Source organism: Dreissena polymorpha, chromosome 1, assembly GCF_020536995.1.
Source record: "Dreissena polymorpha isolate Duluth1 chromosome 1, UMN_Dpol_1.0, whole genome shotgun sequence".
Classification (NCBI taxonomy): domain Eukaryota; kingdom Metazoa; phylum Mollusca; class Bivalvia; order Myida; family Dreissenidae; genus Dreissena; species Dreissena polymorpha.
Window position 1 is genome coordinate 175096805 of NC_068355.1, and position 17214 is coordinate 175114018.

General features: G+C 37.1%; 1 protein-coding gene across 1 annotated transcript in view; it reads left to right on the forward strand.

The window, feature by feature from the left end:
• LOC127862519 (putative amine oxidase [copper-containing]) overlaps positions 1-13858 on the forward strand; it is a 16936-nt gene extending 3078 nt beyond the window's left edge. The window contains exons 2-4 of the mRNA XM_052401682.1: positions 2498-4367; positions 5210-5417; positions 13210-13858. Coding sequence (XP_052257642.1) covers positions 2515-4367; positions 5210-5417; positions 13210-13509 — 2361 coding nt within the window. The 5' untranslated portion in view covers positions 2498-2514 and the 3' untranslated portion in view covers positions 13510-13858. The remainder of the gene's footprint in view (positions 1-2497; positions 4368-5209; positions 5418-13209) is intronic.
• Positions 13859-17214: the final 3356 nt, after the last annotated feature.

Consider the following 17214-nt stretch of genomic DNA (forward strand, 5'->3'; position numbering starts at 1 on the left):
ACCGTTGACCTTGAAGGATGATATTGACCTTGAAGAATGACCTTGACCTTGAACTTCCACCACTCAAAATGTGCAGCTTTATGATAATGCCGCTTTGACATTTTTTATTTGTTTCTTGACCTTTGACCTTGAATGATGACCTTGACCTTGAAGGATGACCTTAAACTTCCACCACCCAAAAAGGGCAGTTTCATGAGAACGCCGCTTTGAATTTTTTTGGACCTTGAAGGATGACCTGGAAGGATGACCTTGACTTTGAACTTCCACCACTCAAAATGTGCAGCTTCATGAGATACACATGCATGCCAAATATCAAGTTGCTATCTTCAATATTAAAGAAGTTATGGCCAAGGTTTAAGTTTTCGGACGGACAGACGCCATATATTTGACATTTGCCTTATAGGATGACCTTCACCTTCACCTTAATATTCACAATTATAGCCAATGTTAAAGTTTTCGGACGGACATACACCATAAATTTGACATTTGCCTTATGCCTATTGCCAAATATCAAGTTGCTATCTTCAATATTAAAAAAGTTATAGCCAATGTTAAAGTTTTCGGACGGACAGACACCATAAATTTTGATATTTGACCTTGAAGGATGACCTTGACCATTCACTACTTAAAATGTGTAGCTCCATGAGATACACATGCATGCCAAATATCAAGTTGCTATCTTAAAAAGTGAAAAAGTTATGGCTAATGTTAAAGTTTTTTTCGGACTGACAACTGCTAAATGCCTACCGGGGGCATACAAATTATTTTTTGGGGTGGCGGTGGGGGGGATATAGTGTGAGGGTGTGGTGGTCATTTATTAGATGATCTTTAATGAAAACAAAAATAATGGGGGGGATTGATGGGGGGGGGGGGGCGTGGGGGATGGTTTGGACAGAGTAAATTGTGGTATGTCAGGTAAGAGTTGTTTTGTCATAGTATCAATCGAAACTTATCATAAATAAAGAAGTTATGGCAATTTTAGCAATATTTCATAATTTGACCTTGAGAGTCAAGGTCATTCAAAGGTCAAGGTAAAATTCAACTTGCCAGGTACAGTACCCTCATGATAGCATGAAAGTATTTAAAGTTTAAAAGCAATTGCCTTGATACTTAAGAAGTAAAATGAATCTAAACACAAAATGTAACCATATATTAAAAGTTACTAAGTCAAAAAAGGGCCATAATTCGGTAAAAATGACAACCAGAGTTATGCAACTTGTCTTGTACTGTCCCCTTATGATAGTCTGCGACTGTTCAAAGTATGAAAGCAATATCTATGATACTTAAGGGGTAAAGTGGACCAAAACACAAAACTTAACCAAATTTTCAAGTATAAAGGGCCCATAATTCCGTCAAAATGCCAGTCAGAGTTACACAATTTTGCCTGCACAGTCCCCTTACGATAGTTAGTAAGTGTTGCAAGTATGAAAGCAATGGCTGTGTTACTTAAATAAAAAAGTGGACCTAAACACAAAACTTAACCAAATTTTCAATTTTCTAAGTATAAAAAGGGCACATAATTCCGTCAAAATGCCAGTCAAAGTTACAAAATTTTGCCTGCACAGTCCCCTTACGATAGTTAGTAAGTGTTGCAAGTATGAAAGCAAGGGCTTTGATACTTTAGGAAAAAGTGGACCTTAGCTTAAAACTTAACCAAATTTTCAATTTTCTAAGTATAAAAAGGGCACATAATTCTGTCAAAATGCTTGTCAGAGTTACATAACTTTGCCTGCACAGTCCCCTTATGATAGTTAGTAAGTGTTGCAAGTATGAAAGCAATAGCATTGATACTTAAGGAATAAAATGGTACTAAACACAAAACTTAACCAAAAGTTTCAATTTTTTAAGTATTAAAAGGTCACATAATTGTGTCAAAATGCAAGCCAGAATTATCTAACTTTGCCTGCCCAGTCCCCTCAAGATAGTAAGTAAGTGTACCAAGTTTGAATGCAATAGCATTGATACTTTATGAGAAAAGTGTACCAAAACGCAAAACTTAACCGGACGCCGACGACGACATCGACGCCGACACCGACGCCGACAGTGCCGCCGACGCCGACGCCAAGGTGACAATAGCTCATATTTTTCAAAAAAAAAGATGAGCTAATAATGCCTTTTGCTTATAATTCTAAGCCGTAAGGGCCATACCATTACATTCCGAAGCAGCTTCATAATCAGTTTAAAATTTGTATAACCTTTGCGCAATACACAGGACGCAGTTTCAGATTTCATTAAAACATATCGTGAGTTCTCTATGCCGTCAACATCGTTTATCCTCTATAAATAATTATGTGTCATAGCTTTCAACAAAATATTGCAACATGCCTCGCATTGCACACTTATTGAGGCTAGGCTCTTGCTTTTATTTATGAACCTGGCGGACAAAAAATAACTTACGTAAGGATAATATTCATATGTCGCCCCTTTGAATCGTCTACTGGCAACGAGAAAAGCAGTGATGACTTACTAGTCGTTATTGGCGTTTTGTCTGTTTCAGCGCGTTCAGTTTTAATTATGGGGAGCGGAACTCGGTCAAACAGATGCCTCCTCTTCTCCACGGTAATACTGTCGGTCGTCTGCATAAGCCTCGTCGTCGCTTTAATCGTCATAATCTTTAAAGACGATTACCACGACCGCCATGCGCATCCGAGAGTAGATGACTGTGACGTCATACAGCAGGACTTCACTTGGCAGGAATCTCAAAACCCAACAGTGTTTCAGGATCTTACGAGAAAGGAGATTGAAGCGTTGACTAATTACCTTTACTCTAGGCCGGAGTTTGATTTGGTAAGACCGTCCGCCAGTAAGACAAACGCAAATTTCGTGTTCATGGCTGAGCTGCACCTTCCCAATAAGTCAGAGGTGATCGCGCATCTAGACAAAGGGGCCAGACAGCCGGCCCGGGAAGCCAAGGTTATCATAATACGCGGAAAATCACCCAACCAACAGATAAATGAAATTGTCGTGGGGCCTCTTCCAAATCCGAGTTACCATCATCCGGCTCCAGGCATCAACTCAACGTTACCGTACTTTTATCGACCTATGACTGACGATGATTATGGTTCAGTGATAACAAATCTAACCAATACTGTGCACAACGAGTTTGGAGATATCCTTAGAAGTTGCTACGGGACCAGTGTCAAGGAATGCGATGACAAGTGTCTGACCTTCGTGTACGCCTCCACATTCTCCCCGGCATCCAGTGGAACGAACATGCGCAAAACATGGTACTGGCTAAACTACGATGTGGAATATTACGTTCTGCACCCTGTGGACTTTTCTGTACTTGTAGGATTCTATCCTGGAAGGACGGTTATCGACATCGTGTGGTTTCAAGGAAAACAGTTCAAAACGTTGCAGGAGGCTAAAACCATAGCGTCGAACTGCACCATGCGATCTTTTCCTAAAGTAGACCGGAACTCGTTCTCTACGATGAATCAGCGAGGCGCTATACCGGAAGCGGCCAAGAAGCGTGCGCCTGTACAGGTTGAGCCAGACGGTAAACGGTACACAGTAAAAGGGAAGCATATACAATACATGAAATGGTCGTTCGATTTCCGAATGTCGACCGCATACGGACCGCAAGTTTATGACATTAAATTCGACGACGAACGAATCGTATACGAGCTCGGCCTGCAGGAAATCTCAGTATTCTACTCCGGACACAATCCACAACAGAGGTTTTCCGATTACATGGATTCTGCTGAATTGATTGGTCCGTCAGCAAATGGTCTCGTGCCAGGCGCGGACTGTCCAGATCACGCGATGTTCTTCGATACAAAACACGTGACCGAGACCTCCGAGAAACCTATACTCGTTAAAAATGTCTTCTGCTTGTTTGAGATGAACACCGGAGAGCCTATCCGCCGTCACCATTCGTACTCCAAAACAGAGGGCGCTTTTTACGAAGGGATGGAGAATTCCATTCTTGTTCTGCGCACTGTTGTAACAATAAATAATTACGATTACATCTTTGACTTCAGATTTTTCCAAAACGGTGTCCTAGAAACAAAGGGGATTTCTACAGGGTACGTTTTAGGTAATGCATTTTCAGAAATGGAGCGAAAGTACGGATTCCAAATTCAAGATTTAATTTCAGCCAACTACCACTCTCATATGTTCAACTTCAAAGTTGACCTTGACATCAAGGGGACTTCCAATCGTTACGAGATGATCCACATCAAAGTTGAAACGGCCACAAACGAGTTCTCGGCCAAAAACGATACCTACAGTCAGGGAATGATTGAAAGAGAACTAATTAGAACTGAAAAGAGGGCCGCGTTCAAGTTCAATTTTGAAAACCCAAGTTACCACGTGTTTTATAACAATGCAACCACAGACAAATACGGAAACCACAGAGCATACCGGTAAGGAAACACATACAAAGATAAACAGCAATGACACAATTTTACTAAATTATTGCTTTAAATGACGTGAGTGTGGGACGTTTCCTACCGTGTTCGTTTTGCATAAGTTATGATAATCTAAACCCGGGAATCTAAATGTAAGAAGTATCAGGAACTATTTTTAGATGCACGCTCTGGAGCCTAAATAACATTATTCTTATTGCTAATATATTGTAAAGGACAATATTTGGATTAATTAATTCTGAGTAATTCTGATTATATAATCATTGATATAATATACGTATAGAAAACAATAAACGGAAGTAGAATTGAAACTTTGTCTTAATTGCTAAAAACTGAATCGTGAATAATAAGTGAATTATCTTAAACAATAGATTTAACATTGTGAATTAACACCTTTGAAAACTAAAATATGAAACCATTAGAAACACATCCTGCTCCCTCATAAAAATGATGATACACGAAAGTCATCTTCATTGAAACATAAATACACTTTAATACTTTTAGAAATTCTTTAAATAGCCTTTGAAATATATATATATATATATGTATCTTTGTTGAGAATTTGGAGTTTTATTTAACAGTTAACAAGTGAAACTCTTTATGCAGGCAACTTAACACTGATAATTGCAAAAATGATAAATATCCTTACATATCTGACATAACTTTGTAGGTAAACCAAATTTCGAACCGGAAATTCCTTTTGTGTTGCATAAAAATGTTTGAGAAGCAAAATAAACTATTAGTTTTACGGTTGAATGAAGACTCAATCCGTATGACGGAACGCTACTGAATATTTTTAATATAATAAAATGTTAATAAACCCCGTATATTTCCTACAGACTGATCAACCAGGGCATGATGAAGCAGATACTCCCAGAGGGCCGGAACAAGGAGCCGGCGATCAACTGGGCGCGGTACCAGACGGCCGTGACCCGCCACAAGCCGGAAGAGGCCCACAGCAGCTCAATGTACACCGAATTCGACGTGTACGATCCGGTCGTGAACTTCCAGCGCTTCATAGATGACGATGAAAGTATTGTTGATCAGGTAAGTGAATACACACTATCCTAACAAACTATTACTAGTTTTATTGCGGCAAGCAACTGATATCAACTCCTCACGAACTTTTTAATTCATTTTTAACGATTTATCTCTGATTGAAAAATATTGTGAATATTTTGCTTGGGGATCGACGGCTTGACAAATCGCCAGGTATGGCTACAGGTAACTCGGCGGATCTTTTTCGAGATGCGTCAGCGTATGTGCTTAGTGTGATGCCCTCCAAATGTGTACAGGTAGTTTCTTCAACCAGTTATAAAACTACGAGCTCGAGAAAAAGACATTTATCTGTTCCTGAAGAAGGCATCAACAAGAAATATAAAACTGTAGATAGAGGTTTAGTGAAAGCAAAAAGAACCTAAGGCAAAGATGTTCAGCAAGAGACACAGAAACGTGCTCCAAAAGACACGAAACAGAAGGAAGGGGCTGCAAGAAACCCTGTGGAAGGTATCGATATTGACATTGTGATTGTTTTCAGCAGGTTTACGGACGAAATTCAACTACTGTATGAGAAAATGAGTAAACTGGGTGATATATTGTCATCTGAAATAGACAGTATTGCTGTAGACATTGAGAAAAAGCTTTGCGATAAAATTCTCAAAGATATTGGATAAGAAAATCAGTACAAAGAGCAACAGAATAAAAAATGAAGTAATTAACGAAATCGGAAATGTTCATGACAATCTATGTCAAGATGTAAAATGTTTGCAAAACAACAAATTAACGAAATGAAATCAGTGGGGTCATCATATGCTGAGGACGCATCAATTCGGTACAACCTATGCATTCGTAATATGCCTGAGAGGAAACGGGAAGACACAACAAAGGAAGTGCATGATTTGCTGCATAATGGGTTGCAGCTCACACATATATCATGTGTACAAGCAGAAAGGCAAAGAGGTTTCAATTACAAACAAGGTGAAATCATTTTCAAAGTGACAAGTGATGAAGAAAAAATAAAAATTCTGAAAACAAAAAGTCAGCTACACAATATTGAAAAGTATGAGAACGTGTATGTCAACGCGGACCAAACCAACGAGATGCGACAAAATAGCAGAAACCTGAAAGTATTAATTAAAAGCCTTGGTGTTTCAGGGCTTAAGCTCCGTAGAAATCGCCTAGTGTTAGAAGACAGTCAGGAAGATAACAACCAAACTAGGCAGCCTCGCGCTTCCGAAAATAGTTCGACTAGTGAAGCTCATCCGTGGAAGCAGCAAAGTCGACAACGTAAAAATAATTATCGGGTAACAAACACTGATAACTCAAACCGGAACAGTGATAGACCAAATATATACAATGACAGGTCATATGTCATGAGGCGAGAAGATGACAACCAGAACAGACACAGCCCCAGAGAATGGTACAGCAACGGATGTAGAGGCAGCCAATCCCAAAGAAACAGTTATACTAGTGATTCTTACGAAAGAACGAACAATCATGACTCTCACTACTCTAGTAGATACATAAATAATGACTGTAGATATTATAACTAGGTAAAGCTACGGTTTTGGAATGTAAATGGATGGTCTGACAATGTTGAAACTGATAATTTTATTTTTAGAGCAAATTGTTTAAGTAATATTTTGTGATATTGATATACTTGCTAATGCAGAAACACATCTTAAAGGATATTGTGAGCTTTATGTTGATAATAATGTATTGTTTTAGTAATTATAGAAGGCTGTTGCACCGACATGCAAGATTAGGGTCTGGTGGAGTTGGAAATTTGGTGAAAAAGTCATTACTAGACATATTTTATGTAAACATTTTAGATGATGATTACGAGGGTATTTTGTGGGTCTCTTTTAAGTCAATTATTGATCAAACATGTTTAAATATTTGTGCTTGCTATCTCTCTCCAATGGGGTCAGCACGTTATGTAAATACAAATGAATTTTTTTATGAATTGTTAACTGACGTATTCGAGTATCAAAAAAGTTGTCCTTTCTACATTTTAGGCGATTTAAATGCTAGAATTGCAGATATGCCGGATTACATTGAAGGTATTGATGTTCTACCAGAAAGAAATGTTGTTGATTATACAAAGAATACATATGGTGAACTATTTTTTGACTTTTTAATTGACTGTTATTGTTGTATAGAAAATGGAAGAAACTCCAAACTAAATGACTTCACATGTGTGTCAAATAAAGGTGTGTCTGTTGTTGATTATATCGTTGTCCCCTATGAGAATATTGATATGTTGTCAAACTTTGAAGTTGTCAGGGTGTCTGATATTGCTAAAAATGGTATAGAAAGTAGACTTATGCCAGATCACTATGTATTAATGAGCGATGTTAAATTAATGACTTTAATAGTTTCAAATGAATGTTGTAGGGAAAAAAGCGGTAAAGTCAATATTGCTGAATAGGTCAATTTCCCCACGGGTACTACTTCCGCGTACCCCGTGTACTTTGAAGTATACTTCGCCGTACACCGATTTTCAAATGATACTTTGGGTACCCCGGTATGATTACAAGTACCCCATCGTTCCTCATAAAAAAAGATTCGTACCCAAATTTTTTCGTACCCAATTTGTTTGTACCCAATTTTAATTCGTACCCAAATAAAATTTTTAATACCCAAATAATTTTTTTTGGTACCCACATTTTTTTCGTACCCACATTTTGTTTTCTTACCCAATTTTTTGTTCGTACCCAATTTTTTTTTGCATAATTTTTTCGTACCCAAACTTTTCGTACCCAATTTTTTTTTCGTAACCAAAATTTGCGTACCCACATTTTTTTCGTACCCAAAATTTTCGTACCCACATTTTTTTCAAACCCATATGTGAAAAATTTGGGGACGAAAATTTTGGGAACGAAACAAAATTTGGGTACGAAATTTTTGGTCACAAAATAAAATTGGGTACGCAATTTTTGGGAACGAAAAAAATGGGTGCGAACAAAAAATTGGGTACGACAAATTTTGGGAACGATTTTTTTTTTATTAGGACTTTTCAGAAATGAGTCAGTCCAAAGATTTTAGAAAGTTTTTATGTGTGGTAATTAGAATATGTGGCACAGTATATGTACCATTTATTTTCGCCAGCACGAAATGTCGTCAATTTTCGTCAGCACTTAAATTCGCAAATTCCTGACTTTTAAAATAAAAAAAATAATATATATGCTTCAATCAATATCCGATATGTTTGTCCGAAATATATCGCGGTTGCGATATATCATAGTAGAGAAAGAGGGAGGACACTTGAGAGTCACTTCAGGAGCTGGGTCGTGTTTGTCACATGTCAATATACTAGTCTTTTGTTATCAGGTGATCCATTATTGGCCCCCATTAGTGTATCATTATTATGATTAGCGGATTAGTGGGACCGATTAATCGTTAACGAAAATTTTAAAACAGTGAAGCCAATTGCAAATTGGTCTTATTCATTTATTATCATGGCCAAACAACCCCGGTAATGACAATCTTACCTTTATCGGCGCAAATTAGAGAAGGTGCGAAGATTATTGGTTGAAATTAGCAAACTATTTGGTCAGTTTTCAATAAAGTTTCAAGAGTTTTACATCGTAAATATTTGATCACTTTAAGTACAATAATTTTCTGAGGTGTCAAATTAACAGTGCACTATGGCACAGTGGTTTCATCGGGCACAGTTCAGATTCAATTGTAACAACCAATGAACGAATGCGTTTAAATTATACTACTCAAAATTTGCTAAGGATCACTTTTTATAGTATGTGTAATTTGAAGTTTTTATTATTTAAAACAAACCACAGGTACTTGAAACCATTTTTTGGTCCTTATAAATAATAAGAGTAAAGGTAATTAACGATGATTTCACAGGTGTATTGAATAACACAATGCAACAGCATAATAGATCAAACAATGCACACATATGTCGTTGTGGTTGCCAGCAGGAAGCGTCCATCTATGATAAAACACCTTTTATTTGACGAAAATCGTCCAAGTATGTCCAAAACAGCCAAAAGTTTCACAAATAGTTTAATAAATTGTTTAATTGTGAACAATCGACCGAAAATCGCCTTCATTCATTACTGACAGCTGGACGTCAGGAATTACACACTTTGATTTTGGGGTGCTATTTGTGAAACTTTTGGCTGTTTTGGACATACTTGGACGATTTTCATCAAATAAAAGGTGTTTTATCATAGATGGACGCTTCCTGCTGGCAACCACAACGACATATGTGTGCATTGTTTGATCTATTATGCTGTTGCATTGTGTTATTCAATACACCCGTGAAATCATCGTTGGTTACCTTTACTCTTATTATATAAATAAGGACCAAAAAATTGTTTCAAGTACCTGTGAAACAAACCAGCTTATGTTTTCCAATATATGAGTGCGTATTCTACATAACCTATAGCCTGTCTTATCGATTTTGTTTACACGGGCTTGCTAATTTGCTCATTAAAAGCAATATCCACGAAAAAGCCATGACATTTGGCCTTGCACTTGACAAACACAAGTGTGAACATGCTTCAAATCTACACTTTTAGCTCAACCATTCATATTGAAAGTTGTTTGAAATGGCTAATTATCGCGTAAGAAGACGTCATACCTTAGAAGAAATGAATAGGGGGGTTGGGATGCTGGAAGTAGGAGCGTCACAACGTAACGTGGCGCATCAGCTTGGCGTTTCACAGAGCGTTGTAGCCATGATGTGGAACCGCTACCAAATGCATGGTGATGTTATCCCCATATACAGGGGAGGTCGTCAGAGGGCTACTACGCAGGCACAATACCGTTTTATCGTGGTACAAGCCCGACGTCATCGCTTTATGAACGCCACGGTCTTCAAAGTGACTTGCAGATTGCATCAGGGGCTCGGGTTTCAACTCAAACCATTCGAAACAGACTGCATAGAGTTGGCATGAGAGCTAGACGACCTGCCATTCGTATTCCATTGATGCGAAACCACATCCAGGCACGTCTCCAATGGACACAAGATCACATAACCTGTTCTTTAAATGACTGGACACCAGTACTCTTCACAGACGAGTCTAGATTCTGTGTAGACTTTACAGATAGACGCGCCCGGTTGTGGAGAATAACCAATGAGCGATTCGCACCAGTATGCATCGCAAACCATGATCGTTATGGTGGGGGCTCAGTAATGGTTTGGGCTGGGATCAGCATGCAGGGGAAGACCGATATGCATATCATTGATAACGGCACTATGACAGCTCAGAGATACGCCAGAGAGGTCTTGGATGTATACGTCCGGCCATATGCTGGTGCAATAGACCCAGATTTCATTTTAATGGACGATAATGCCAGACCTCACAGAGCCATGGTGACCAATGAGTACCTCCAAGCTGAAACAATCGTCAGGATGGAGTGGCCTTCGAGGTCTCCGGACCTCAAATCCATAGAGCATGTCTGGGACATGCTTCAGGTTGCAATATTTGCACGCCCTGTCAAGCCTATCACAATCCAGGACTTACGACAAGCCCTCCTAGAGGAATGGGTTCAAATTTCACAAGACGGCATCCGTGGGCTTATCAGCAGCATGAGAAGGCGATGCCAATCAGTAATCAATGCCAATAAGAACCATACACGATATTGAAAAGATCCTTTCACTGTTTGAAGAATTTACAATAATATCAATTCTGGCACACTTGCACTAAAAACCTTCAAAAGTCACCCCTAGCTACATTCAGCCTGCGTCACGCATCAATGATAAATCAATACATAAAAATAAAATCAAAAACACACATTCTAATATCAAAACCTGCAAAATAATATATTAAAATGAACGTAATCCAAAATTGAAGATTATGCGAAACAAAATAAAAAGTGATCCTTAGCAAATTTTGAGTAGTATAAGATTGAATGCAATAGGATACAAAGCAATGTTTTATTGCGTCATAATCAGTCATTCGAAAAACGTGCTTTCCGGGGATTTACTGTACATCGCTCAAAAATAGAAGTGAATATCTGTTAACAATTACCCTACGTTTGGATGGAACAAATCGTCATGATAGCTAATTTCTCTTTACCTGTTACGTTTTCAATTGCTACAATTAACAATGATTTGAAACATGTATCGTAAAGCTTGTCAAATCTGTCGATGATTAAAACATCGATAGCCCATAAACGGAGCACAAGCTATTTTACAACTTTTTTGTAGCAAACAACCAAACACCAATCAATTTGTAGTCAATTTGGAGAATGAATATAAGTCAGGTGTTGATCACACATCATCAACTTTTAATTTCGTTTATTGTCTTTGATCCGGATCCGCTTCGTAGAGGCTGTATTATCTGCAAACAACACTGAAAAACACAATACACACAATTGGTAATAAAGTTGTTAACAATTAGCGCTAATCCTTACTATTCTACCTAAACGAAGTCAACGCAGTCGTTACAGCTGTACTACACTCGCGTTTTAGTGCAATGTCACGTGTCAGCGCGATTATCAGGAAATCCCCGGAAAGCACTGTGTAATCTACACCCTTTTGTGTCAAAAGTATGTATGGGTGGATTTCGTTGGATTTTAGTGTCTCATGCCTTTGGTAATTCAGTCTCAATTTGTTCAAATATGGGACATAACTGTTCGTTAGGATCTTGAATTCGTCAAGAGGTCGACTGACGTAATACACGAACATTAATGCCTGACGATTAATAATGGTTTGACAGTATTTAGGTATTGTTCTTACTGAACACTTGAATTATGCAATTACAGCAATAAAAATGTTGCTCAGTCAGCCAATAGAGCCCATTGACTGCTTATTGCCAAATCCAAATGTATTGGGGGATTCCCACTCTAAGCATTTACGAAACTGTTTGGATCCACTGTTGATCCAGTCATAACTTATGAGCTTCAATTTGGGACAATGATGATTACGAGTAAGAGTATAGGTATAAGTGTTGCGGAAAATGAAAAACATGTACTGCTTGATTGCCCACTATACAACGGGGTTAGACGAGAACTCATGGCTGAACTGCTATCTCAGTTTCAAGGCTTTGACAATTTTGATATTGATGATAAGTTAAAAATTATCTTGTCAGACAACAATATAGTAAAATTAGCTGCCAAAACCTGCTTTCTGATTTTAGAAAAACGCAAAGAAGATATATATTGTGAAACTAACTGATTTTAACTTGTTTACTTACCGGTGTCTAGCGTTTTATTGTAGATATCTGATGCATTTTATGATCCACATTGAAACTAACTGATTTTACTCTCTTCTTACTTATTAGTGTTTTATTGTAGATATTTGATGCATCTTATGAACATGTATTTTAAAGGAATGAATCTGTTCTTTTTTTAATGTTTGATCTTGTAGATATGTAATTAATTGCATCACGCCAAATATTTAGCAAATGTCTTTAATGTTGATAGATATCAGCATTGTATTTATATTGCCTATGTGATGTACTGTCTCCTATAATTCTATTATGAATGTGTACTTATTTAAAAATGTTGTAGATATAATGTTTTGTAATGAAGTACATGTGGATGAGACAATTATAAACAATAAGTAAGTAGCACGTGACAAGATATTGATTTGATTTGTTTTTAACCATTACCGGTATTAATGTTTTGGAATTCGTCAATAAGCTCAAGCTAACTCTGACTTTCTCAGATAATTAAATTTGGTATGACATGACATTAAGTGTTAACTCCTGTATGTATTCATGCAGTTCAAAAATAATTTGACATCTGTCTGTTAAGTGATCATCAGTCGGGCGAGCAAATAGTTCCGGATACAAGTTCCTGATTGACTGCAAAGTATCCACAATCTCTGTCGTGTACATATTTCAAAACATGTCTTACTCCTTTGCAGGACCTGGTCGTTTGGGTCACCATGGGCGTGCACCACATCCCCCACAAGGAGGACCTCCCCGTGACTACAACCCCCGGGATGGGGCTCTCCTTCGTCCTACAGCCATTCAACTACTTCGACGAGGATCCCTCCATGTATTCTCTTGACGTCATCCGGATCGAGCCGCATCACGGCAACGTAAACGTCTTGAAGTATGCACATGCGACAGGCTCTAAGATGACGTGCGTACCGAGGAAGACCAATTTTTTCGATGTTATTAAAGTTGAGCCTTCGATCATATTTGAGAGCACAAACGGTTGATTGACTAATGGGCTGTCTGAAAATGCCAATTACTAATTTGGATTTGTTATTCGAGAAGAACAAACGATCGATCCATTTTTTGTTTGAACATCTTATACAATTTCTTTAAATATAAAACTTACTTTAAGTACGAGTGTGCTTTGACATCACTTTTTCAAAACACTATCGAGAAAAAAGCCATTCGTTTGAAAAATTACACATGATTGATATTTGTTGGAATTACGGCTAAAACAAAACATGTCTAGAACATCATTTTTGCTTTATAAGTGTAGCGACTTCATTATTTCTTAATTTAAACATAAAAGTGAGTAGAAAAGCCAATTATATTCAAAATAAATAATTATTTTTATCGAATCTTTGTTATACGAAATAAAACATCGTACAAGTGGTTACTTTAAGTAACCATAATCAAAACAAATCCTCGTGCATACTTGCATAATTTACACTGACCTTAAATGTGCTCTACCATCTCTTCCTACACTGACCTTAAATGTGCTCTACCATCTCTTCCTTAAATGTGCTCTACCATCTCTTCCTTAAATGTGCTCTACCATCTCTTCCTTAAATGTGCTCTACCATCTCTTCCTTAAATGTGCTCTACCATCTTTTCCTTAAATGTGCTCTACCATCTCTTCCTTAAATGTGCTCTACCATCTCTTCCTTAAATGTGCTCTACCATCTCTTCCTTAAATGTGCTCTACCAGCTCTTCCTTAAATGTGCTCTACCATCTCTTCCTTAAATGTGCTCTACCATCTCTTCCTTAAATGTGCTCTACCATCTCTTCCTTAAATGTGCTCTACCATCTCTTCCTTAAATGTGCTCTACCATCTCTTCCTTAAATGTGCTCTACCATCTCTTCCTTAAATGTGCTCTACCATCTCTTCCTTAAATGTGCTCTACCATCTCTTCCTTAAATGTGCTCTACCATCTCTTCCCACTACGCAACTAATGCAACTGCACCTCAGTCGCAAACATGAAATGAGCCGCGTTCTGAAAACTGGGCAATGCATGTGCGTAAAGTGTCGTCCAAGATTAGGCTGTTCAGTCCGCACAGGCTTATCAGGAACGACAATTTTCGCTTTTACGGTATTTTTAGTTTCAAGGAAGTCCCTCCTTACCGAAAATCAAGTTGAGGCGAAAGTGTCGTCACTGATTAGCCTGTGCGGACTGTTCTCAGAACAAGGCTCAAATGTATTTGACCATTAATATGATGTCTCCAATCAAATCCAAATCAAAAACTTTTTCTTTCTTAAAACTTAATAAAAACGGTATAAATTGCACCAAGTATCGATACAAATCTCTGTATGTAAATTTAAGATCTCAGCCATATTAATTGCAACACATTTCTCGTTGCATTTCTTGTGTCTTGTTCTGCAAAACTGGACATAATGCATGTTAAATGTCGTCCCAGATTAGCCTGTGTAGTCCGCACAGGCTCATCGGGGACGACACTGTCCGCTTAAACTAGATTTTCGGTAAAAAGGAACTTCTTTTAAACGAACTGTGCGGACGGCACAGGCTAATCTGGGACAACACTTAACGCACATACATTATGTCCAGTTTTGCAGAATACCCGTTATACATAGCTTATGTTATTTATAAACTAATATATTCGTGCATGTGCATAATAAATATATGGCACACACCCCTTTTACCAGTGTATAAGGGGTGCAAAAAGTCCATAAAAATCATCCGGAATATCGCGTAATCTATAGGCAATCAATTGGGAAAGTAGCAACTTGGGTGATAGCTTGTCTTGGTTTTCTAACAGCTAAGCCACGTGACTAAGTGGGCGGAGCGATCATCGAACAGGCGAGATGTGAATTTTATTAAACATACAATTTGAAATGGAAGCGCGAGATTATTTTTTTGTAGCAGATTTGAATCTGCGATAAAACACATCTGTAATGTATAAACAATGGGTTCACACATTCCCTTTAAAGTTCTTTTGCGCATCGATTATGCAGTTTCAATGAGATAAATCACGTTAATTTAGATTATACAATTGTGATAATAAATTAGACAGACAGACGCACGGACGGATACACAGGCAGACGGGCGGACAAGCGGTTCGGTTCGGGGGCGTTCGGATGAAAGGGCGTAGTGACTGACGGACGGGTGGGCGGGCGGTTGGTCTTAGGGGTAGGTGGAGAGGCTGGCTGGGCTGGCTGGGCTGGCTGGCAAAATCATTCTTCACGGCGTTTTGCTGTGATAACATATATATATATATATATATATATATATATATATATATATATAGATATATATATATATATAAATAAATAAATAAATATATATATATATATATATATATATATATATATATATATATATATATATATATATATATATATATATATATATATAATAAAAGTAAAAACACGTGCCCTGATGAGCTATGCGAAACGCGATGGCTAAATCAATATATATTTAAAATCCCAGACACGTGTTTTTACTTTTATTATATATATACATAATACAATGCCCTGATGAGCTATGCGAAACGCGATGGCTAAATCAATATATATTTAAAATCCCAGACACGTGTTTTTACTTTTATTATATAATATTCACAATCTGGATTATTACATTTTACTTATATAACTATATATATATATATATATATATATATATATATATATATATATATATATATATATATATAACTATATATATATATATATATATATATATATATATATATATATATATATATATATAACTATATATATATATATATATATATATATATATATATATATATATATATATATATATATATATATATATATATATATAACCACCATTATATAAACATTTAATTAACATCAGATTCACACGACAAAGGCCAATCTTTGAACATTAAAACTAGAGAAACTCCAGCAGAAGCGACACCCTTATTGACGCCAACAGATTCTTGCAAAATTTAACTACCATTCAAGAAATGCCATTGCTATGAAAGCCCTTTAAAAGGATATCATAATTGACAAACAATACAAATACCGCTTCAGAAACATTCAGCACTATAGCAACCCTTATTGATAGTATCATATGAAGCGAGTGGACATATATTGGCAGGAGAAACCAGGCATGTCTGTTAGACTGACACACAATGTTGTGTGTTTTTTCATGGGAAATTGGAATCTAAAGCTCCATTTTTAGTTGTTCGCATACGAACAATTAAGGTTAATACCACCGTTTGCAAGCCAGATTTCTTAGTTTCTTAGAAAAAGAGTTCGCGGCGCGGACGAGAATACTTAACAGGACATGTTTGCATCATGTCTGTGTGTCGTATTGACGAATCTGCATGCAAACTACAATTAGAATCACATCGTATATCGAATCATTTCTGTCGTCAGTTGTCAAAACGAAAGTACGGTTGATTTCCACATGCAGTATTTTTCTATTTCCGGGAAATTGTTTTAGTATGTTGATGCTGCATTAACAAATATAAGTGTATATGAAGTGAAAACACCAAAGATAAACTAGGGTTGCGATACTAGACACCTATAAACATAGCATATGCTGTTAGATGCACATAATATCACAATCGTATATGAAATAAAAACACCAAAAATAAACAACGGTTGCAATAGACACCTATATACTGTTAGATGCCCAGAATATCACTTTGAGTAATCGATTGAACCAATAGTTCATTGTGTAAAGCAAACACTATATTTAAAGAAAACTGCTTTATTTTA